The sequence below is a fragment of the Xenia sp. Carnegie-2017 genome, unplaced genomic scaffold (genome assembly GCF_021976095.1).
Source record: "Xenia sp. Carnegie-2017 unplaced genomic scaffold, XeniaSp_v1 HiC_scaffold_23, whole genome shotgun sequence".
Taxonomy (NCBI): Eukaryota; Metazoa; Cnidaria; class Anthozoa; order Malacalcyonacea; family Xeniidae; genus Xenia; species Xenia sp. Carnegie-2017.
The window spans coordinates 11464489-11488413 of NW_025813486.1; the positions used below are offsets into that span (position 1 = coordinate 11464489).

General features: G+C 34.4%; 4 protein-coding genes across 8 annotated transcripts; all 4 read right to left on the minus strand.

Moving 5' to 3' along the window:
• Positions 1–377: 377 nt before the first annotated feature.
• Positions 378–3663, minus strand: LOC124449533 (ribonuclease H2 subunit C-like). 4 transcript variants are annotated; one of them, XR_006949433.1, is made up of 5 exons: positions 3615–3663; positions 3017–3100; positions 2193–2236; positions 1915–2034; positions 378–804 (listed from the first exon to the last, which is right to left on the minus strand). XR_006949433.1 is itself a non-coding variant. In XM_047000475.1 (4 exons), exons 1-4 carry the CDS (start codon positions 3649–3651, stop codon positions 757–759), a joined length of 249 nt encoding a protein of 82 aa, XP_046856431.1. In that variant the 5' UTR covers position 3652; the 3' UTR covers positions 378–756. The 4 variants fall into 4 exon arrangements, 1 of the variants encoding a protein (XP_046856431.1); XR_006949431.1 differs by having other exon boundaries at positions 2193–2607; XR_006949432.1 differs by lacking the exon at positions 3017–3100 and having other exon boundaries at positions 2193–2607; positions 3615–3659.
• A 2736-nt stretch (positions 3664–6399) lies between these two features.
• On the minus strand, positions 6400–9268 carry LOC124448802 (zinc phosphodiesterase ELAC protein 2-like). Its single transcript, XM_046999778.1, has 7 exons — positions 9226–9268; positions 8971–9065; positions 8055–8136; positions 7819–7936; positions 7121–7199; positions 6877–7018; positions 6400–6739 (listed from the first exon to the last, which is right to left on the minus strand). Exons 1-7 carry the CDS (start codon positions 9226–9228, stop codon positions 6602–6604), a joined length of 657 nt encoding a protein of 218 aa, XP_046855734.1. The 5' UTR covers positions 9229–9268; the 3' UTR covers positions 6400–6601.
• Positions 9269–9329: 61 nt separating this feature from the next.
• Positions 9330–16250, minus strand: LOC124448801 (zinc phosphodiesterase ELAC protein 2-like). Of its 2 annotated transcripts, XM_046999776.1 has the most exons (5): positions 16145–16250; positions 15635–15848; positions 11699–12230; positions 10323–10954; positions 9330–9819 (listed from the first exon to the last, which is right to left on the minus strand). In XM_046999776.1, exons 2-5 carry the CDS (start codon positions 15829–15831, stop codon positions 9576–9578), a joined length of 1605 nt encoding a protein of 534 aa, XP_046855732.1. In that variant the 5' UTR covers positions 15832–15848; positions 16145–16250; the 3' UTR covers positions 9330–9575. The 2 variants fall into 2 exon arrangements, with proteins under 2 accessions (XP_046855732.1, XP_046855733.1); XM_046999777.1 differs by lacking the exon at positions 16145–16250 and having other exon boundaries at positions 15684–15772.
• A 4877-nt stretch (positions 16251–21127) lies between these two features.
• LOC124449109 (uncharacterized methyltransferase C70.08c-like) lies at positions 21128–21946 on the minus strand. Its single transcript, XM_047000056.1, has one exon. It carries the CDS (start codon positions 21944–21946, stop codon positions 21128–21130), a length of 819 nt encoding a protein of 272 aa, XP_046856012.1.
• Positions 21947–23925: the final 1979 nt, after the last annotated feature.

A 23925-nucleotide genomic window follows, 5' to 3' on the forward strand; every position in this document is an offset into this window, starting at 1 on the left:
AAACAGTTAATACTGTTTAAACAGAAAATATTTAAACGTTTCACGTGATGATGAAGTCACGAAGATTTGCGTACAGGGAAAATGTGTCGACAATGATGCGCGTAAGAATGGTGTGTTAAGGCTTTCAGCAGAACATAAGACAAGCGGGTTGCAAAAAACCTGGCCCAGATATATTACCAATGAAAAAAGCGTATGTATAATAATTTCCAGACTGTTCCTATACTTAAAAGATGATGTCCATTAATGATACGAATTTTGGATAACTTGTTCCTTGAAAACGTATAAATATCAGAAAACGTTTTCGCACAAGAATATAAAATGTAAAAAAAAAATGAACACATCGAAGACCCCATTAGTTTTTCACGCACGATCACAAGTTTAAACTCATAAAATATTATTAAAAAGACAACCACGAGATCGCTGTAATTTAAAGAACTATACGCATGTGTTGCAGACAAAAGATAACACTATTCAAGCAATCCACAACTCACTTTCTCTTCCACAATCTACGTATGTTAAAGAAAGCAGCACCAATGGTAGCTTTCCAATGTACATGTTATATACAGATTTTGGTTTGGATTGAAATCAATCGGACTAAATGATTAACGATCAATTATGATTGAGATAAACTTTCAATAAAAATTGAAATTGAATGAAATGTACATTCTTCTTCTAGTTCATCAGAGGAAGAACACTTTGAAACATCATCCTTCTCCACCCTGAGGTAAGAATTAGAAATTACCACTTCGACCATTGTCATGTAATTTTTGCCATAACAGTGTCAGTCTTCACAGGTTGATGTATCTAAATTTTGGCAAAAAACACATCTTATTTTGGAGAATTATCTTTGATTGAGTAAGTCCTAAAGTAAATCACTATTACCACATTTGATTTGATTATGTTGGAAAGTGAAATTGCACTTGAAGTATATTTCTCAATCATTACAGCAGTTGGACAGTTGAAATCACTTATACTAGCACAAGTTCTCTTCTAAACACAGCTCTCTGCTCCTTCCACTACGTACATAAATCATATCATCCTTTTATAGAAACTGGAACAGCAGATGCACTCTTCCAAACACAACTTACAGGACAATAACTCACAACACTACTCTCTAACTTATACCCTATCACCCTACAAATCAATGTACCAGTACATTGACCAGGACAGAACACACTCTCTGCCAAACACAATTCTGTGTACAATAACACAAATCGAACTTTGCTATATCACACATATAATCCTTATCCATTGATCTACATGTTTTTCATGCATGTGATAATCTCCACCTCTAGCAATTTAAACATGAATCAATGACAGACGTCGTACAAAGTTTCTGAAGTTTCTACAACATTAATGGACATTACATGTTTGTAAATATAGATCGTCCAGGTTGGTATAGTTCTGAGAAGGACTGTTTTTGTTGTTTGTTCTAAGTTCTAGGTAACAAACCTCCCTGAACAGATCACAGCAATTATCGGCACCTTACAAACGACTTATTCACAATACAAACAAACGGTCGACTAACAACATTACACTTCACACTAATTCACAATGACAATACACAATTGACACCAACACATTACAACTAAAAACATCACACCTAAATCACACATGACAACTAAAAATAAAAATATTTCACTTCACACTAATTCACAATGACAATACACATTTCCTGTACACACAATACAATGACGTAAGAACCAGATAACAAATACGGATAACCTGACGTTTACTCCTCATTTGACTCTGAAGATGACTACCGCTAAGGTTGTCGAAACGTCAGGCAACAACAACAAAACTATACCAACCTGGACGATCTACATTTACAAACACGTAACGGTACTCCCGGGTTCAAACCATTTACTTTATTAATGGACATTGATGACGATGAATGTTATAGAAAGTTCTCACCGCTGAAGAAATGTAAATCCATTGCATTGCCTTTCTGATCTTGTCATTTAAACAAGGCCTGTCCTCAAGATTCCAATGTGTGAATTCAGAAAATCTTTTTATAGCTCGAAAAGATCTATCCTAAAAATTAAGTTTTGTAATAGTTTCAATATTAGCTAAAAAGCAATAAAATTATAAGATACACCAAACACACATTGTGTGAAACTTATAAAAAAATTATAATTATATTAATGAAATGTTTTGACAAAATATATTGTTCACTAAAATCGAAGGCTCACCTGGTCATCAGTGACAGGTTTATGATTCTCCCTGAGAAGATAGCCTAAAATAAAAAACTTACACAGATTCATTTCATTCCTGTGAACCAAAAAGGATAACAGATCTTGAAAAGGTTACTACTAAGTAAAAGTCATTGGCAAAATTGTAAAAGTCAAGACAACAAGAAGATCGATAATTCGGGGGGGGGAGGGGAGAGAGCAATATTTATATAAGCATGTTATATTCGTTTTAAAACAATGGATTTCAAAAGAGCTTAACACTTCCTATCATGAATATATGAATATTCCTCCTCCCAATCATTGATCTTCCTAGGCCCTTGGTAAGAATACTTATCTTGTCTACTTAGTAAGTGTACTAAGTTCATGGCATCAATATTAATTGAGGGAAACCATATAATCTGTGAAGGGCTGATTTCTATAGAAAGTGAAATTGTTTTGAAAAAAAATTTACCCAGGAATAGCAGAATATAAGAATGCGGTCCCCCTAGTTAAAATGGGATTGATGCCAATGACTAAGTTCATCAACTACATACATGTAAAAGTAACATGGTCACCAAATCTACAAAGTTGACTACCTAAAGAAGACCTGGTGGATACTAAGTAAACAACTTTGACTATATTAGGGGCATGATTAACCTCTGAAATTGTGAGAACCAAAGCAAAACTAAATTGCAGTGCCCTATGATATCATGATTTTATATATCTGCAACTGCAAGCAATGTAAGAAAGTTTAATTTACAAACTTATAGCTCTTTAAAGTTGGGTTGAGTTTTTGAAGACCCAAATCAAAAGGCATCTGCTAACTTTTAAAAAATTCACTTAACTGCTTGTACTTTCCCATGCAAACCCAAGTGTGTGCTAGAGAGCCATGTTCTCAAATAAGGGCTTCTTTTGATACATACATAATGCTGAAAAATGAAGCTTTTCACTGGTGATTATTTGTAAGCATTTAATGTCATTGATATGCTATTGAGTCAACATATGTACAAAAGGTCACCTCCTGTGATTTTTTGACAAGCGCTGAACACTTTTGTCATATTGCCACATTTGTTCTTTATCAAAAAACTTTGAAGAGCAGCATTAACATAGCATGACCAAATTTATAGGCTGCCTAACTTAGTGACCTCAAAATCACTTGAGATGGCCTCTTCCTACGGATATGCTGTGCCTCAACATTGGGAGCCACAGAGACTAGGTACACAGGCCACTTGATGAGTAACATACATAAAGATCATAAATGTTTATGTGTTTATATGGTACGGTAATATGCAGCTGTTCCAAAAGGTACAATGAGTGAAGTTATTTTTCACATACACAACAAAGCAAAAAATAATAAAAAGGTACCAAGCATGTTAATATAGTACCAAAGCAAATAATAAAGGTACTAAGTATGTCAATACAGTTTAATCAACATTATCTTACCACTGTATCCATCTGGTATAGCAACTTTCTCACCCATTAACATGCGGCCGAAAATGAAACTTTAAGTAAAAATTAAAGGAAGTTAAGCTGGAATGGTTAGGCTAAGCAACACTACACACAGACTCATATTACAGGGAGGTGAATCCTGGGGAGTGGTTTGAGAAGATTTTAAGTGAACAGCTTTTTTACTAAAAACATATTCACTCAATTTGTCTGGAAAGTGTTTTCAGGATAGTTGACTTTTTAGAAAATTCAAATGCATCCTACATACTTCATCCCAGCAACTACTTCATACCAAAAGTTACACAATTGGTAGGTACAAAATACTTAATCCTAACACGGTTTTATATACACATGAAAAACATGTGACTTGGACAAGATTTGAAATCGCACCTTTGGATATTAGTCCGACGCTCTACATGTTGAGCTACCTTGCCCACAGGGTTTGGAGACAAGTCAAATTTCTTTTAAACTGCATATGGATAAGAGATTCTCGCCAAAATAGCAGTTTTCCTGGATGGCACAATGTTTTGACTTTATGTATATTCTCTAATGATGGCCTTGGAATTACTGTGGGCTTGATAGCTCAACAGGTAGAGCAGCCGACTAGTATCCTGAAGGGGCAAGTTCCAATTTCCTCCAGTCACATGTGCATATAAAACTGTGTTAGGATCAATATTATGTATATTCTCTAATGATGGCTTTGGTAGGTACAACAATTCAGAAAAGGACATTCAAATTCTAAAGTAACTATGTGGTTACATCTAGCACACCTATGTATCACACATATGGATTGTCTACAGAAAAATTGATTAGGGAAGGTACGAATGAACATGCAACTTTACTACTAAAGAAGGGGAACTGAACTATGGATGATTTTGTTGGGAGGAGGCCCTAGTTTTTGTGAGATGTCGTTTGGTCTAACCAGTCTAGTTTGGATGTAGATTTTGGTGGCTCCTTTGTGCGTCTCGCTGTCCCTTCAAATGTCAGAGTTTAGGTGGGTTTGTATAAACTCCCGAGAAATGTGTAGTTTGACAGTTGTTTCAGCTCAATTGGTTGGTATCAGGGAAATTTGCACTCCCTGCCCCCTTCAAATCAAGGCTAGTCTAGTGGGAGGGTTGGGGAAGTTATTTCACTCACACTACCCACCCGCTCAAGAAAGTCAACATTCCGCTAGCTGAAGTTTTCAAAATAAAATATTTAATGCAAATCATCAAACCTTTCTTCATTCCCTTTCCATCATCCTTAATACAACTTTGAAAATATTCGTCGACTTCAGCTTCGCCATTGTGCTCTATTTTGCACGGTAAAAGATGCACAGTTGGTTTTTCTGTAGCATCCTTAGTGCAAGAGGTTAAAATGTCTATCTTTGACATAAATCACGATTTATTGACGCTGAGCAAAAAGTAATTTTTTACAAATTAAACAACGAAAACACGACTTGCGACTGTGTGCGACTGAATATAGGGAATATAGGCAAGTAGCTTGCCGCAAGTTGTCATCCGTCAACAGGCGATTGAAATGCCGCGATATCCGTTTTCTCATTGGTCATGTATCAAGTGAAGTTTAGAGTCTAGAGGACACCAGTTGCTGACATAGTACAGAATAGACATCTAACAGAAGGTCCACTCGGCTAAAATCGAGGCATATTTTTACTACGCACGCAACAAGATACTTTCACAAAATCAATATGGAATAGTATTGCACCAGAATGCTATTTTACTCATGGTTCACGTTTAAAGCAAACGTATAACGAAATTTTACAAATAATTATCATATTGCAAAGAAGATAAGTTTGCAAGCTTTTGTTGTGCAAAATGATAATTTTCGTAAAACATCTATATTTTCTATTGCGATCTAGTGGAAGTATCTTGCTGGAAGGCGTGTCTGCTAAGAATTTGGTTCAGAATAGCGGGGCACATAAACATCAGAGGTTCCAACACGAGTGGACATTCTGTTCAGATATCTATTCTGTGCCCATTGCTTGGATTTAATTAAAATTTAGAAGGCCTGGACATAACCCTAACCATTATTCACATAATACCCATAAAGCTTTCTTCTATAACGTTGCTTTTGCTTTTACACTCGAGACTCGAGAGTGGAAATGGCGTTTTGCAGTGTTGTTGTTGATTTGCATTTCCCCGCCATTACTGCTATATGTGCCCACAATCTAACGTTTAACGTAAAATGGCTACTGGTCTGCTACTGGTGCAGGCTAAACTGCATTCTACTTATATCAGTCATGAAATAAAGAAATGTCAATTTTCTCTGAGCAATCTCTTGCATTTCTCGAACTTTTGATTGAAGTGGCGATTAAAAAATGCAATGCAAGAATAAAACAAAATCGTTCGAAATTGCAACAAAATGCACTGATATACGCTGCCTAGCATTGGCTATAAGCTATGACGAGAGAGTGTTGGCTGAATTTAAAATCGGCTTGACAGTCAGTAAATATAACACTTCATAAACAGCATTTTATAAACACAGGCGCTGATTGGTTGTCACATCTGAAAGTTGCATGTTTGCGCGGGAAATGTAATTAAAATCAATAAACTTCGCCAACGAATTTCTCGTTTTCTCAAACTTGCCGAGTGTTTCGATAACTCTTAAATACCTTTCTCGTAATTTTGTAAGTATAGTGCTAATGTTTCGTTCATGCTTTTCTTAAACCCCACGCAAAAATCTGCTTCAGTTGTCGGGGTCGGCCTATCTATCTGTCAATAGAAAGTATAAAAATTACCCCCTTTGAGACACCTTGAGTCTACACAATGTAAAAAAAACTTTCTGGAGTGGTATGATTAGCTATATAAAACTAAATGTTAGGTAATTTCAATTCAAAATTACTTGCAAGCCTGTAAGTTTGAAGGCAAAGAATTCATTCGTTCGGTTAAGTAGCTACGCCAGTCGAAATATTTAGTCGGGCATTTTCTAGCAGAACAGTATTTCACTAAATATCAAGTTGATGTCTGCGTTGGTGAATGGACATTTTAAGAATTCACAAGAATGGGAGAGTCTTTTGATTTAACAGCTTGCTTCTGTTTTCTTTTTTTCTTCCATTGGTATACAAAGGTTCTCTCAACATTTGCCATTATTCCACGAATATTTTTAAGATCTTTTTGCTCAACCTATAACGATAAACTCCCTTTGGAAAAACACCAAAATTCGCTACGTTTGCAGATACTTTGCAAAACAGTAATTTCGACATGTACAATCTTTAATTTTACAGCCTTTTTTCCCAATCGAAACGTGACATGAAACATACCGTCATATGATCAAAAGCGAAGCTCACGTTATGAGGCAGTCTTGAAGATTTACAGGGAAAAATATGTCGATTGCTGATGTGTGTTAAAATCGTGTACTCGGCTTTCATCAGTTCACTACATTTGATTGCTTCAGATACGGTACTACATAAGAGAGACACAAAGGTTTACAAACAGGAGTATGGACAATGAAATAGCAAGTTGAATATAAAAAGAGCAAGACATAGTTTGCCTCACTTATATTACCAATGAGCTGTTTCTTTCGCTCTGTAAAGCAGTTTATCATCGAATGTTGCCTCGTGAATGAGTAATGTCGCATTTTCACATATAGAAACAAAAAAGTAAATATTTCTTCCAATGATTGTGGCGAAAAGACTTGTCTTCGGAAATTAATTTAGAGTTAACCAGTAGAATTTCCAGATATTCAGAGGACGGATAACGTGAAAGGAAACTGCCAACGCGAGTCCTTTATGATATATTTAACGAAAGACACATTGAAATTCGCGTTCGCAAAAAAAGATAATGTTATATAATTGAAAATAGGATAAATTTTTTTGAGATTAGCAAAAAAGCTCAGTCTTTGCGAAAAGATTTCGCTATTCACGATGGCTCTAGCCGAATGCCCAAACAAGGGGTGAAACAGGTTGCCTTCATTTCCTGGACAGGGGAGACGGACATAGAACAGATTTCATTTTTATTGGTGCTCAAAAAAAGCATCTTCCAGTCGTAAGTAGCAAAACATATTTTGCTGCATCTAAACCTGTTATTAACTAAACGACTGCTCTTTATAGGACAAGCAATTAGAACTTAATGTGATTGGGCAATATTTCGATAAGGCCATATCACCACAATAAAATTTTTCCTTTCGTTACTCGTGAAAAAAAAATGATGCAGTAGAGAAATAGCGAAATAAAAAGAGAATAGATTTGTCCGTTTCTCCTAACCGGCATCAATTAACTGTTTACAAGGTCTTGTGTCAGCAGAATAAACGATTTTCCATCCATTGCGTTCAAGTACCAAACCATGAGAGTAATCACTATGTTTCGTAGGGACAACAGAAATCTGCAAAAAATAGTTAACTCGAATTCTGTATTGTGTGGTACGCCAAAGTCAATCAAACCTCGAGTACTTTTTATCGAATATTCAAATATACATGGTGTTTAGAAATTTATCAACTTACAGAAGAAAATCCCAAAGAGCGACTAAATTGTTTGCCTTCTTTCTTCCCCAATCCTCTTTTCACCCACCAAAACTGAGTGAACCTAAAAAACAAATATTGTGAGCGACTAAACAACAAGGTTGCTATAAGTTAGTCATTTTAGAACACATGCACAAAAATACACGAATTTCGTTAAGAAATTTCGCTAATAGAACAAGGCCCAAACAAACTACTAATAATATGCTATGAGATATTTCTCAACTGTGACTGGTTGATTGCAATGCAGTTTATCTGTAATTGCTCAGTAGAAAAGTATAGTTGCACCATAAATACTGTAACCTGATTGGCTGAAAAACAGTGAAAGCCAAACAAATTTTTTTTCAATTCAAAAAAATACATGGCGGTAGTTGTAAATAACCAAAGATTTCCACAATTGCAATCGTTTGAAATTCAAGAATTACAAAAGAATGCAAAGAATAAAAACAAAGGAGCAAGTACGGTTTTTGGGGGAATGTTTTTAACAGTTAGACCGTAGAACGAAGCTTTTTTGAAGCTATAGAGAGTAACGAAACAAGACAGAGTTGGACGGTACAGGCAAACTATAACTCAAAGTAAACTGTTTTTAATCGTTCTTTGAACTCACGCTATTGGGCAGCAGTCTTTGAAATACTCACCCGTGCATGTTTATACGTAATTGCACTTGAAACTATACTATTACCTACACAAATCAATGCCATAGCTAGCCTCGATAATAGAGGAGGAGGTAATTCATATATGCATGTTAACATCCGCAGAAAAAAAATTCATTTACAGGAAAATTGGTCCACAATTATCGAGGTGGCTATGGAACTGATAAAAAGTCAAATGTCATTAGTGCTAACTTATGAAAAGAAATGAAAAAAAAACCCAAAAAAACACAGAAAGATAGAATTTTCACCTGAAGTTGAAAGTTTCACCACACAGCATTTCGAAATATCTTAAGTATAAATCCAAAGTTTCTGGACCAATAATTCTTACGAAACTTGAATCACCCTAGATATGACACAATTTACCTTCTAAAGTACCGGAAAATTTCAACTGTTACAACACACAAAGGTAATTTTGCAATTATGATAACAGCAAAGTTTGGCATGAAATTATTGCAAAATAAAAAGAAGACATGCAAAACTGTAAAGTCATTCCTGCAGCTCACCATAATCTTCTAACGATATCGTAAAATATTGACAAGAACCTAAAAATTGATAATTTATGATAAATATTCATGGTTTAACATGCATAAATGATTAAATATATTGATTGCGTCAGTAATGAACATATATTATAACAGGTTAGAGATTGGAGCTCAGCCAAAATACCTAAAACACATTTGATTTGTAAGATTTGATTCTTTCAAAACTGACAATTAACAGAGTTTATATGGCATTTAGATTTAAAATTACGCTATCAACAATAAACTTATTTGGACCGTGGACTAACCATAGACTGGTTTTAAACAATTAAGATGGTTTGTCTAAAATCGGTTTCGATTGAAGAAAATGAATTTTACAGGTTTCGTTTTACGTATCTTAGGTGAAAAAGATTGAGCCAACGTGTTATGTGGAGTATTGTAAAACTAATAGCAGCAATAATATAAAAGTACGAACCTACCAAATGATGGTCAATATGCATATGGGAGACGAACACGGTACGGATTCGCTTTAGCATCGTGTTCACATCGTCTCCGTAATGATAAAACATCTGTCTCAACGTCCCTTCGCCACAGTCCATTAAAATGGACGTTTCATCACTATGTAATAACGAAACAGTGATGCCAAAGTTGCATAAACAAAATTCTCAGTAAAGTAAAGGAACAGCGAAACGTCGGAGAGTTCACAGCTCACTCGTCCTGTTTACATATGTACAGTCTATGTTATAGCCAGCGTACAAATTTGGTCGTGGTATGTAAAATTTAGATTACATCATTTTCTTAGTAAGAAACACATATAACTTTACATAGCATAACAAAATTTCCGATCTGGCTACGTCAATGTTCACAATACAGTACCAGACACCATGAAAATCTAGCAATCCACAAAATATTTCAGTACAATAGGCTCACTATTCCATGTTGCAAGTATGAAATCCTTTCTCAATTGCAACCATTCTTTTCGATGCATTTGCAACGAGATATCGTAGCTCTTACTATCACCTAAAGTGGTCCTCTATGTTTTATGTCCATCGCATGTTATTTATATAAAGCTAAGATTGTTTAAAGTAAACTTGTTTACTGAGTTAAGGTTTTTCCCTTACCTCAAATTCAACAAAATCGCGCTAGTATTGCGAAGATTTGATGAAATACGGGAACCAGTTCCAAGGAAAACAACCTGAAAATCGTTGCTCAACGTAGAGCTTGCGAACACATTTGAACGACTTCCATTTGCCGACAGTACTTTTTCATTTACAGCTTTTACAGCCACCAAGTTTTGTTCAAAGCCTTCAAAGGCTATTGGCCGAAAATTATACCTCAAAGTCGGAGCAGCAAAATGGACAGAACCCTCAGGAAAATCTTTAAAACCAGAATGAATTTTATCCATAAACAATGAATAGTACAGCGGCGGGAAAATGTTCACGTGAAGTTTATTTAACCTATCATAAACTTCATCAAAGACGGTGAAAGCTGGTCTTTCAACCACGTGATCATTCATCATAAGATGTTTCGTTTCTGGGTCAAACGTTGTCATCCAAGATTTGTATTCCATGGAATTTGCTATATCTTTTCCGGTCATGTGAATTACTATGTCCACGTGAGTGTGCAAATCACTTGAGAAGAAATCACGTGAGATGAAAGAAGATAATTTGTTGAGGACTTGTTTTGATGGACAATCTATGACAACAAATGATTGTCGACGTGGCGTCGGATGAAGGATGTCATCTGGATTGATCTAAATAGAACACAAAAAACCCTTTAGCACAAAAATTAAATACGTCAATTTAGTTACTATAAATTATTTTTGCAAGAGTTTATACTTGTATATTCAAACAATTTTAATCAACCTGCGGCATTATTGTCTAAAAGCACATAATTTCTTTGAAAGTTGTCTTTGAAATAGCCATATCATATAGAGTATAACAGAATATATGCGTAGATAGTTGAGGTTAACAACAGTTGGTAATGTTTGTCCTGATTAACCCTTTCTCTCCGAGTGTTGCCTTATGGCAACATCAAGGAAACCATACAAAACGTAAAGGACCAAAAAAACTTGGGAAGTACGTAAAGGGTTAAGGATTTAGCACTCTTTATGGGCAGGTTACATGAGAACTGGATAGGCTAGCATGTGTATGGTAATGTTTTTCTTCGGAACGTTACAAAAATTTCTTTAAGAGAAAAAAAACGATGATTTGCAACTAATAGATTAAAAAAAGTAAACAAAGTTGAATTTTCGCGAAGAAAATACAACCAACTTTTTATTAGGCTTAAAAAGTCACTCTCCAGTCGACAGGCTATCCAGGCTTCATGCAGCCTTACTCTGGAAAACTAAAACATAAAACATGGTAACTCAAACAGTGCAAAAACTCACAACATGTAGCTACTTCCTGCTGAGCGTTGTTCATTAAAACTTTCCATTTGACACATGAGCAGTTCAAGTAAATGATACACTAAGTTTAAAATTGGATAGTTAACTCGCCTGTGTTCCACAAGGTAAATCAACAGAATATCCCATTTGACACTTTGACATAGCATTTCTCAAAACGTCCTGTGCCAGGCCAAGATTTTCTGCTACATCCATGCGAACTCTTCGTAGCGGTTCTTGTAATAAAAACGCGTAAGAAACGGCAAGATTTGGGAAAATCGTCCGACCGTTCTCTTGCGAACCATCGCTTGTAGCAAAGGCGAAAATTTGAAAATTATTATCACTCGCAATTTCCAGCCAATTTATTCGTTCCTCAATCTGGTGAAGTTTTACAAACTCGAACTTACTCATGTACTGGAAAGATTTCTGTATTGTTTGTAAGAATGCATCCAAATTCGGTGGACCGTAGACATCGACAAGTTTATCGACCGAAAAGCCATCATTTTGCGTTGCTAGAAGCATGTTCGTCAGACCACCAATGTGATTGATTGTTGAGCCAGTCATGAACATCTTGTCAAGTCCCTTTGATGGTAATCCACCCATGCGAAAATTCCTTAATGTATTTTCACCCGCATTAATGATGTATCTAAAAATAAATCACACTGAGTGACTGAGCAGTGGTTGACAGTAAGGGGAGGTGAAGGGGGGGGGAAGTCGCCTCCCTATGTTCCTTTTTTATGAAAAAGGTGATAGAAAACGTGTTCTTCTGCAAGAACCTTTAATTTTCGGGTTTGACGTAATTTTGGATTCAACCAAACATGAAATGATTACATTTGCTACAGTCTACCACATATTTTGTTTATTTGCATCTTTTCGTGATTGAGCAGATGAGAAGAATGGCTGGTAATTTAACATTTATTGAGATTTATTAATATTTAGTCATTTAGACTTGACTTATATCCCGAAATAAGCATTTAAGCCTCACTGTTCCAGTAAAAATTTAGATTATCATTTGACTCATTCTGCCGGTTGCCACCTCCCCCCCCAAAAAATCCTCAATGACTGACTGACTGACTGACTTACCAACTGACTGAATTACAAACTGACTGACTGACTTACCAACTGACTGACTGACTTACCAACTGGCTGACGGACTGACTTACCAACTTACTGACAGTATCGTGATGCCCACAAGATAATAAAAATTATTTATTTGGATAGCGAGAATATTTTGCCTGTATGTTTATGGGATACGACATTTCTTACAAAAACGGAGAGCAATTAATGTTTTTACTGGTCTCTTATTGTCATTCATTAAATGGAAAAAGGAACTTTAAGATTCATCATGAACTTATAAGAGTAAGTCAAAGGTTATGTTCTATCTGACCAAGGAATAAGAAAAGCCAACTAGTTATGTAATCCATATATGGATACTAGATGATAAGCAAGGATACCAAATTCCAAAACCCAGTTATCTATGTAGATACTTGAAAAAATTTTATTTCAGAACCTGCTTGAGCCATATATCCAGTGGCGTATCTAGAGGTCACACTGGTCGGGCCGACCAAAAATTTCCCCCAAAAGAAAGAATTTGTTCGAATAAAAATTCAAAATAAATGAGTTTGAATTTCAAAATAGTTTTAATCAATTTATTGCGGATGTTGAGAGGATAATCTGAATCTTTAAATAACGATTTTGGTTTAATTAAACTCAAAATTTGCATTTAATGAGAAGTTGCGTAGCAACAGTGTGCCGTTCCATGCTCTTCGCAGCTTAGTCGGGCTCTCAAAATTCAGCCCGACCATACAAAATATTTTATAGAAAAAATATTCCTAATCTAATTGGCTAATGACTTCTGAGCATGCTCAAACTCGCAGATTTGAAGCATCTAGTCACGCTCATTTTCTAGAGCCCGACTTGAGCCTTCGACATTAAAAATCGGCAAAAAATGGTATACTTAATATGTTTGTAACGGATTCACAGACTCACGCTAGTATTTTACTTAAGATTTACTGAAGTTGAGGCAAAATTTACAGCTATGACTTCATGAAAGACGATCTTTTCTCCACTCGGCAAGCTGCCGAACAATGAATTATTTACATGTTTGTAAATGATGATCGTCCAGGTTAATAAAGTCCTGAGAAGGACTGATTTTGTTGTTGTTGACTGACGTTTCAAACAAGATAACAAATATGGCTAACCTGACGTTTACTCCTCATTTGACTCTGAAGATGACTACCGCTAAGGTTGTCGAAACGTCAGTCAACAACAACAAAAACAGTCCTTCTCAGGACTTTATTAACCTCGACGATCATCATTTACAAACATGTAACGATACTCCCGGGTTCAAACCATTTACTTTAATGAATTATTTAAAGCCCAAACATTTTGGTGATGTATTGTATAGTTCTATACTAGCTAGAGGTTTGAACTCCTTGCAGTTGCTATCATTTCTTCCGAAGAAAGATTGACTCTATTGTACTTTTCAAAGCAGGCTATGTTTTGTTTGCGGTGTTTCGTGTATTTGTGGTACTTCAACATCATGGACCCAGACAGTCTCAGATTAGAAAAGTACGACATCGCAACATCGCACAATATATGTCTGAATCGACATTGCTAAAGACGTTGGACACGCAATAGTTACAGTATTGCACCTTGTGTACATTCCATTTACAAATTAGGCAGGCATGTTGCATATTTAAGCTTATAGTGAAGGGGCATGGTGAAATTATAAAAATGTTGATTGAATTTATTGTCTGGACAAGAGTTTGCATACAAAGTGCATGATAAGTCTTATGATAGTTTTCATAAAAGCAATTTTTGTGAATTTCTTGAAATTTTGCATGGTTTCACTTGAAATCTGGTTGCATTGTTTGTATGATTAATTGACAATTATGGACAGTTAACTGTAATCTTACCCAGCTATTCTAAGTAATTTCATTTGTGGTCTAAACATGATGATACAAGATGAATTTTTAAATGATATGGATAGTTGGAGTTTTTCTGAGTAACTTGGAGTTGACTGAGGCACCCGGCAAAGAATAATTGGGTTGTATTGTCCTATTAAAAGGTACTGACATTTCAGAGTGACAGCTTCGGTTTGTGTATGTTAGTTTTGACGGATAAAATTAAGTTGCTATATCAGTGTAAAAACTTATAATGTTGTCTTTAATATATCTGACCATTTAAATGGTGCTTTAGCATTGTTGTAAACAAAATATCATTTTTCTTTTTTATTTCCTGCTTAGCTTACAAACTGGTTTTATTGTATAAAGCTGTATTTTTAGTTCACCAATCAAGGTTTTTTGCAAGCTATTTGTGCTTTTTGTCCTTTTACAAGAAAATTCAAAGATAATGTTAATTATCACTATATTTGGACTAAGTTTCCAACCCCTTGTAATGCACGATTATAAATATTTAGCTGAAGTGTGTTATTTTTAAAGATTTGAAAAGGTTTATAAATGTTTTGCTTTTAACTCCAAAAGGATGTGATAATAGAACATTGTGACTGTTCAAAAATCAAATTTATCTTCATACTTGACATGCACATGTAAATCAGAATATTTGTGGTTGTATTATTATTTTATGGTTTTATTGTGAAAATTTAAAAGTTTTGAGGTCAGTTATGCTAATACTGATATTTCTCCTTTAACATAATATCATCCATTATCATGAGTACGGTCAAAAAACTAAAAGTTACCTTAAGTTTAGTGTGGGTGAAGTTAATAGCTGCATGTAAAGTCATGGCCACTAAAATGATGATGAAGTTAAGATCTTAACCTGAGACAGTAATTTTTATTTTGAGTTGTTAGAAAGTTATATGTTGTTTGTTTGCACTTTAAAATTTGTTCATTAAACTTCAATAAAGTACTTATGTTTTACTATATGTATGATTGAAAATCACGACATCATAGGGCGTGGCTCTTCATAAAAAAGCGTGACCAAAAATTATTTGCTCGATACGCCCCTGCATATATGCCCCTTCTTCTACAAAATGAGCAACTTTTAAGGTTGCTCAATTCAAATACTTGCAAATGTCTTTACACTTACCGATGATAGTTTGTAAATATATATAAACCAGGAGAAGCATCAGACTGACCTGGCTGGACAACCTGGAGCCATACTGTATCAGAAGGAAATTGTGATGTGGTGTGAATCTTGCAAGAGTTCCACAGAGGACAGTGTATTTTAAGGAGGACACGGCATGACACCAAATTCTTGGCTGTATACAATGTTTGCTTAAACATTGTAATGCATTAATATTCTAAAGAATTAATTCCTATTTATTAATGATTACCTGGGGGAAATGAGTTCATTCATTATATAGGTTAAGAATAAAGCTACCAGTAAAGTCACTATGCAATCCGTTAACAATTAAGTCCGTATGCTACGAATGAAGTCTGTCTATAAGTTAGAAGCTTCAAGAGAAAAGAGTTTGCCCTTCGAAATTTAAAAGTCAGTCATATTTTAAAGGCAACAATAAGTACCAGTACATATTTTTCGTAAAAGCATATTTTAAATCTTACGTCAAAATGAAAAAAAACAAAAAATTAATCATACCTAAATGCCAGAGGCAAGAAATATAGAAAAAAACATTTCATGATAAATTTTTGGCCACAAGATGGTCAGGCCAAGAGCCGAGTTTCTTCGGAATTGCAATACTTCATGTTGGAATAGTATTGCGAATTACTGCCTCTATTGAAATAGATACGTCTGCGTACATCTGGGTAGCCTCTAGCCTGCCAAATATATGGTCACAAAACGTAGTAAGTATGAAAATTTTATTGATTGTTAAAAGGTGCTTAGTGCTAAATGCTGATTGAAATAACGCAAAAACTGTTAAAATCATTTCTAAATTAGTCAAACGCTTTAACTTAGACTCATGTTACGCAGCCGAGTTTATATGCTCACATTGTACGAAGCAAAGTACCTGGAAAGTAACAATTCTCACAATATTTAACGAGAAGTTCATTATCAGTATCACTGAAAAGTGAAAACTATGTTTTGCTATAAATACTACATCATCAATAACTTCTGTTTCAAAACTGTCCGAGGGTCTGTTTATTTTGTCCCGGGCTGGCCCGGTAAGCGAGATGAATTTTTGATGTGTTTTATATGACGTTCATCTTGCTTGCCGAGAAGTTTTTCGCAGTCAATATCAAAGCTTTTATAAAACATCTTTTACTTATAATCAGACAGATCATCAATCAAATGCTCCATTATCTTTGTATCGCAGCGAAAGTTCTTTCTTTTAACCATCCTCGTCTCTATTTTGCTCACTTTTACACGTGCACGTATTTTACCATTTTAATATGTTATCACACGCAAGCCCAAATAGTTAAAATTTAGCTCGGCAAACGGACTAGTTCGGCAGTTAAGTCTATACATTAGAAAAATTTCATCCCGGCAGACGAGATCTCGCCTGTGCTATGTGAGATCTCGCTAAGCAGACCAGTCCATGTCGTCATATAAACACAAAAAGAATTTTAATATATTATATACTACGTAAGGAGATCTTGCTTAACGGGCTATGTCGGTAAACGGGCGGCTTGGCTTCCATACAAACAAGCCGTGAGACGGTAAGATATATGGGGTTTGATACTCTGTGGGGTGTGATACTCTATGGGGTATGATACTCTATGGGGTATGATACTCTATGGGGTATGACACTGTATGGGGTATGATACTCTGTGGGGTATGATACTCTATGGGGTATGATACTCTTTGGGGTATGATACTCTGTGGGTTATGATACTCTACGGGGTATGAGACTCTATGGGGTATGATTTATATTTATTTACAAGTATATGACGCTTTTATTACTATTTTTGGGGGAAAAGAGACGTTCTGTTGCTCTAGCAATTCGTTGTTGCCTCGTGCATTGCTAGTGATTGCAAATATTTAATCGCATTTTAGGTTACACATGATGTATAACAAAAAAATTGAAAAATAGGGAAACATGGTTAAAGTGATCACACAGACTACTCCTCACGTATCAACGTCTGCCAAATGAAAATTTAGAGTCTACCGATGATTTGACGCTCAAAGAATACCGATAAAGTTTGGCGGGTGTTTAGATATAATGTTTCTTACTCTAAAGGTTCGTTAGTTGTTTGTAGAAGAATGAGTAAATGACACCACTTCTCGTTTACACATTGCTACATGCTTATATCTTTAGGCATAAGTCATAAAAACATTGTTTTGTAAAAATAAATCCGTCATTAAATGCTTTCCTAAGTATAAAATGTTTACCATTTTCAATTATGCACCAAAACGCGGAAGGAATTGAAGAGGACTGGTATCTATAGTGCAGAGAAATATCACTGATTACACAACGATGCTCAACGATCAGTTTTCGTTTGACCACGTTTAGAAAGTGTGCTCACACCTCTCCGGAAAAAGTGACTTTTTGACGTGTGGTTGCACATCTGCGGAAAGAAATTCCGCTCCCGTGTAGTTAGCTCTGTTACTTTTTTACCGTTTTCAGACCGATCCAGAGTTGTGTAAACGTAATCTTAAAAACGAGGTTTCAACGTACATTTACTACAGTGACGACGAATAACAACTTACATAAACGCTATCACTTCAAATGAAAAAACTGCAGTCTATACATTACACGTCATGTCAAAAACCATGTCAAACCGACAATTTTAAAAAGTAGAGTAAAACAAATTTATCTGCATATTTTTGAATCGTTGGATCGTATTCTGTATTATGAAGATATCATGTCTTTTGGGAACTTGTTTTTATGCCATGACGAATCAAAAATGATGTAAGTCCAATTAATTGTAGTCAGCCAGTCTCTGGGTTAACATAAGCAGATAACGCTGGAAATTTTTGCATCCGAAAACTATAAGCATGTACACAATTCCACTGACTGCGTCAAACATTATAGATTATATTTTTTAGGTTTTCCTTCCTTTTATTAAATAGCAAAAACATATTTTTTTGTTTCTTTCATTGAGTTCTATTAAAACTGGAGCAGCTAAGGAGACTAAAGCTATGATGCAAAAACCATGGCGGCAACGTAAAGTGCCTATTTTCCCCTGAATGACTGCTATGCAGAAAAAAATATTTTCGACATTTCCAGGTGTGATTTTATATTGATTTTCCAGTCTCCAGTCGAACTTTAATTGCAGTTAATTCTGTTCGTAAACAAAAATATATTTTAAAATGCCGAATCGTTGTACAATTGTTGGATGTTCTAACATTCACAAAAGGAGCACATCGCTTTCACAAGTAAGATATTTGCTTATTTTGTTTGTTCATAAAAGATTGAAAACGATTACACTTGAAAGTCACAAAATCCCATAAGGCTGTATTACAAACATTAATTGTCTTGAATACTGCATATACTGACGTTTTCCTGTGTTTTTGTTTCAATAATTTTCAACATATTTTTTATCCAATCAACGCATAAGATCATAAACCTATCAATATAATTTACAATTCACTGTGATAATTGAAATAAGTACGAGCAACTTATCTTATCTACATTAGACACTTCAACTTTGGTTTCAAAGAAGTCATCGACTTGCAGTCATTTTCATGTAACTTTCACCTGTACTCATGACGTCATAATATATGTAAACACTAGCTCAGGTAATTTTTCTTCAATAGATGTACGTTGTTGTCTTGACGTCAATTTAAAGTGGACTTTTGGTTACATCGTCAATAAACCTCAAAAAAACTTTATTTTCATGTCATTTTCTCGACAGCATATTAAGTTTTTTGAATTTTGCGAAGTTGTATACGTATTGTTTCGATGTTTGTTAAACTGATTGATTACGTATTAAACTGCTTTCTTAAAAATGGAAATCAGTGAAACAATTGTAATAAATTTTCATACAACTAATTAATTGGTATTACGTAAGAATTTTTCTTACACGTTTAACAAGGATTATGAGCACCATTATTTCCATAAATTATACGCTGCTGCAGAAACGTGTTTTTGTTACGTCATTTAACATATAGGTAATCTGAATGCTGCAATATGTATCTATAGCCTACATTTATTCAAACATTTAACTACGTTCTGCTGTGTATCAAATATACTAAATTACTGCAGAGCGATAGAAGATTAGGATATTCACTGCTGTGTCTGCTTTCCGTAGTATTACAAAAGTCATGCATAGATCATAGTTGCAGTTGTTTATTCTTTTTCACCAATAATAAAGTACCTAAATTTGTTCTTTTTTTGCCTTAAGAGAAGATACAGTGGTGTTTAAAAACGGGAAGACATTCGACATGATTTACTTTAATTATGAACATATATTAGTGTATGTTTAAAGTGTAATACATTGCATGCACTTGCTTTCTTTTTTAATTTGCTTTGTATTTGTGTCGTTGGATATTCTTCAATGCTTTCATTTAAAGCTGTCTGAATAAAAATTTGACAATATTTTTTTTTAAATTTTTTGGAAAATTAAAAGTACATGCAACCAACTCAATTCCCTGATAACATATACATAGCAATCGATGATTCAACCATGTTGATTATGATGATTTTTATAGTCAAGTGCTTAATTGGTTTGCTTATGATCAAAATATGGAGCTAAAGTACAGTATGTATACAAAACATAACGTCGAGAATCCTTAGATGACAGATTTACATTACATGGGACGATGATTCCAATGTCCACATTCTGCGTCATTATACTTTAATTTCATAAAGAGTCATTGTCTAACACTTTTTTTATAGGGCATGCGGCACGTGCATTAATGTACGACGTGTTGATAATGCTGACAAAAACACTGAGAATTTGTTAATTAAGTTTTTAGTTTATTAAATACTTAAAGTTGATGACGCCGTATTGGTTTGGTAGTTTTAACGAAGTTTTGAGGTATTTCAATTGTACAAATTGGTATAGTAGTAAGTTTTGGTAAGGAAATACAAAATTAAGCGCTTTTAGACAAGCATTCGATTTCAATGCAAAGAAAAATTTACTTACTTCATTTTACAGTCTTCTAATTCTAAATTTTATTTATAATTGCTATACTCGACTCCATATCTTCTCTAACTGAATGATTGCAATACTGTAACAGTTTCTGGTTATAACTGTTATTGTGAACAAATGTGTACAAATAAGTGAATAATAAATGTCCCAACTGTAACGATATTTAGAGGGATCTCGATGCTGAAACCTTTGGTAAAAAGGCTTTTCGGAGTATAGCATCTGCAAACCTTGTACGCCTACAACGCTAAGGTTACATTGCTCAATACGCATTAAAGAAAATGTTACAAAAATAACTCAAAACAAATTCAAATGCTGATGACTACGAAATTATTTCCATTCCTATTATTTCTGATTTCATTGAACTTTCAAATCTGAATTATATGAGACTATACTTTGTACCTAAACACTTAACATTCATGTGACGTCCATAAAGTTTTCAGACGTTAGTATTATTTGTAATGATACATCATTGTAATGATAAAATATTCCAATAGGAAATTGTAAGCTTGTAATTTAAACGTTGATAATAACTATAATATGTTATAATTAAGTACGACAAAGAAACTGAAATAGTAAACACAGTTACTTAACCTCTTCTGTACTTTTTTCTTGCAATAATATGGTATATTGTATCGTCCACCAAATCCACACTGCAATCTTCGTTGCCGAAACGTGCCATCAACTCTTTTCTTTCGCTGCTGGAAATCATGTTCGTGTCATGATAATCAGAGGCACTAAAAAAGTTAAGGAAATCGTCTAGTGTTTCATATCGTTGTTTTGCAATATCATAATCACTTGAAATGATTTCAAAGCCCATTTCCTCAATAAGGGATGTTGTTTCAGCTTTGGACATAAAAAATTGAATCGGTTTCTTATCATTAATATTCTTCAAAGCGTTCTGTCTCTTTGAGATTAGGCTTTCCACATAGAGAGCTATTTCCGGATAGGCTTCGTGACTCTGGAGAGCTATTGTCCCGTTTGGTTTCAGACATTCGAAAGCCGTTTGCAAAAACATTTTCTTTTCATCTAATGTAAGCCATTGAAAGGAAAAATTGCTGAAATGGATATCGTAGAAGGATTTGTTTCGCTGTACAAATTCACTTGAACTGTCACCATTTTGAAATGATATATTTTTATGCACTTTATAATTGTGTTGAATGGCGTAGTGAATTCTTTCTATGTCCGGATCAACACCAACCACTCGACCTTTTTCTCCAACAATCTCTCCGATACACAAGGTCAGCTCTCCCGTTCCGCAGCCCATATCTAAAATTTTATCATCTTGTTTAACGCCAACTTTTGCTGCGAACTTCTTGCCTTGTTGTAGTTGAAAATTGTTATATTTAGAGTAGCTTTCAGCAGCCCAATAAATTTGTTTGTTAAGCACTTCCAGTGATGTTGCCATTATTTGGAAAATAATTTACAATTCACTGAGATAATCCAAATAAGTACGAACGACTTATCTTATCTAAATAAGACTCTGAAACTTTGGTTTCGAAGAAGTCATCGGCTTGCATCACTTTTATTGTAACTTTCACGTGTACTCATGACGTCATAATAGATGTAAACACTAGCTTCAGTAATTTTCCTTCAATAGATATACGTTTTGTCTTGACGTCAATGTAAAGTATACTTTAGGTTATATGGTCGATTAACCTCAAAACAACTTTATTTTCACGTCATTTTCTTGACAGTATATTAAGTTCTTGAATTTTGCGATGTTTGTATACGTAGTTTTGATGTTTGTTAACCTGATTGATTACGTAAAAAACTGTTATCTTAAATATGGAAATCTGTGGAACAAATGTAATATGTTTTCATAAAACCAATTAATTGGTATAATACGTAATAATTTTTTAGATGCGCCATTCTTTCCATAAATTATGATTTCTTTTGATGATAAATCGATTGAAGTAAAATAACAACTATGAAAACAACACATTATACGCTGCTGCAGAAACGTGTTTTTGTTACGTCATTTAACATATAGCTTATCTGAATGCTGCAATATGTATTTATAGCCTACATTTAAACATTTTAGTTACTACATTCTGCAGTGTATCAAATGCACTCATTTAAAACACACTTTGGAATGAGAGAAGATTAGGAGCATTTTCCTTTGTTCGCTTGACGTATGTTGTAGTATAAAAGCCATAAATATCATAGTCTGCAGTTGTCTATATTTTTTCACCAACTAAATTTCTTAAATTTGTTCTGTTTTTGTTTAAGAGAAAAGAAAATGAAGTTAGAAAACGGGAAGGCATTCGACATGATTTACTTTAGCAAAGTAACAAATGTTATGACCATATGTTAGTTTATGTTTAAAGTGTATTAGATGACGACATGCACTTGCTTTTCAAAGATTGTTTTATTTGCATTGTATTTGTCTCGTTGGATGTCATTCAATGCTTTTCTTCTAACACTGTTTAAGTAATAATTCGACGAAGATGTTTTTACGTTTGATTTTTAGGAAAATTTGAAATACGTGCAATCGAATTCAATTCCGTTATAACAACATAGCAAGCGATGATTCAACCATATTTAATTATGATGATTATCATGCTCAAGTACTTAATTGGTTTTCTTAGGGTCAAAACATTTGAACTAAATTATACAATATATACATACAGAGCATAACGTCAACAATCCTCGAATAACAAATTTACATTACGTGACACGATGACTCCAATATCGAATTTCTACGTCACACAACGTCATTTATTCGACGTCGTTTCCATTTGCGTTTTTAAATCCTTTCTGCATGTTGTTTGTATAAATTTCAAACGAAAATGATTCTTTGCATAACATAAGTTTTTTATTGTTATGATTTGTGAGCCCTAATAAGATCGTCTGAAGCAACGTGCTTCGACTGACCTTCAAACATTGACAAATTTAATTGAAAAGATTATATTTCTTATGCTCTAAAGCTAATGCCGTAGCTATGTTCTTGTTAAGAAATGGGTTTTGACATTATCAAAAGTGATAACAATATGGCACACTCGACGATTTTCTTGAATTTTCAATATTACTTATCCTGCCACCATTATTATCATAACATATGAACAAGGTTTTCCTTGACTGCAGTCGCTGTTCTGTTGTGTTACTAAAGTAAACTTAAAGGACATGGAACGTATATTTTAAGTTAGGCTTAATTAACGGGAAATATCGCATAGACTTATAATATACCTTTGTTAGTTCAACCAAAGTTTTGTCTTCATGTAACAAAGGTTTTCTGACTCCAATTTAAAAGTTCCGCGGCCATTTTGATTTGTTTTGAATATAATGTGATATGCAGATTTATGCAATGACGTCACAACTGGGAGGCATATCTGGTAACACAATATACTTTTATATGTGTTTTGATGAAGTCATTGTGAATTATTC

Bases quoted from the DNA above. Each gene is read 5' to 3' on its own strand.
- LOC124449533 (XM_047000475.1), bottom strand. From the start codon at position 3,651: ATGGGTGAGAAAGTTGCTATACCAGATGGATACAGTG. The intron at 2,237-3,614 runs GTAAGATAATGT...TTTTTATTTTAG, and splicing joins TATACCAGATGGATACAGTG to GCTATCTTCTCAGGGAGAAT. The intron at 805-1,914 runs GTGAGAACTTTC...GCCAAAATTTAG, and splicing joins GGATTTACATTTCTTCAGCG to ATACATCAACCTGTGAAGAC.
- LOC124448802 (XM_046999778.1), bottom strand. The intron at 8,137-8,970 runs GTGAAAATTCTA...TTTGTTTTTTAG, and splicing joins GGTGAAACTTTCAACTTCAG to GTTCACTCAGTTTTGGTGGG. The intron at 7,200-7,818 runs GTTAGGAGAAAC...TTGTTTCTATAT, and splicing joins TAAACAGTTAATTGATGCCG to GTGAAAATGCGACATTACTC.
- LOC124448801 (XM_046999776.1), bottom strand. From the start codon at position 15,831: ATGTTTAAGCAAACATTGTATACAGCCAAGAATTTGGTGTCATGCCGT. The intron at 12,231-15,634 runs GTAAGTGTAAAG...ATTTATTTTTAG, and splicing joins ATATTTACAAACTATCATCG to ATACATCATTAATGCGGGTG. The intron at 10,955-11,698 runs GCGAGTTAACTA...TGTTCTATTTAG, and splicing joins ATTTACCTTGTGGAACACAG to ATCAATCCAGATGACATCCT.
- LOC124449109 (XM_047000056.1), bottom strand. From the start codon at position 21,946: ATGGCAACATCACTGGAAGTGCTTAACAAACAAATTTATTGGGCTGCT.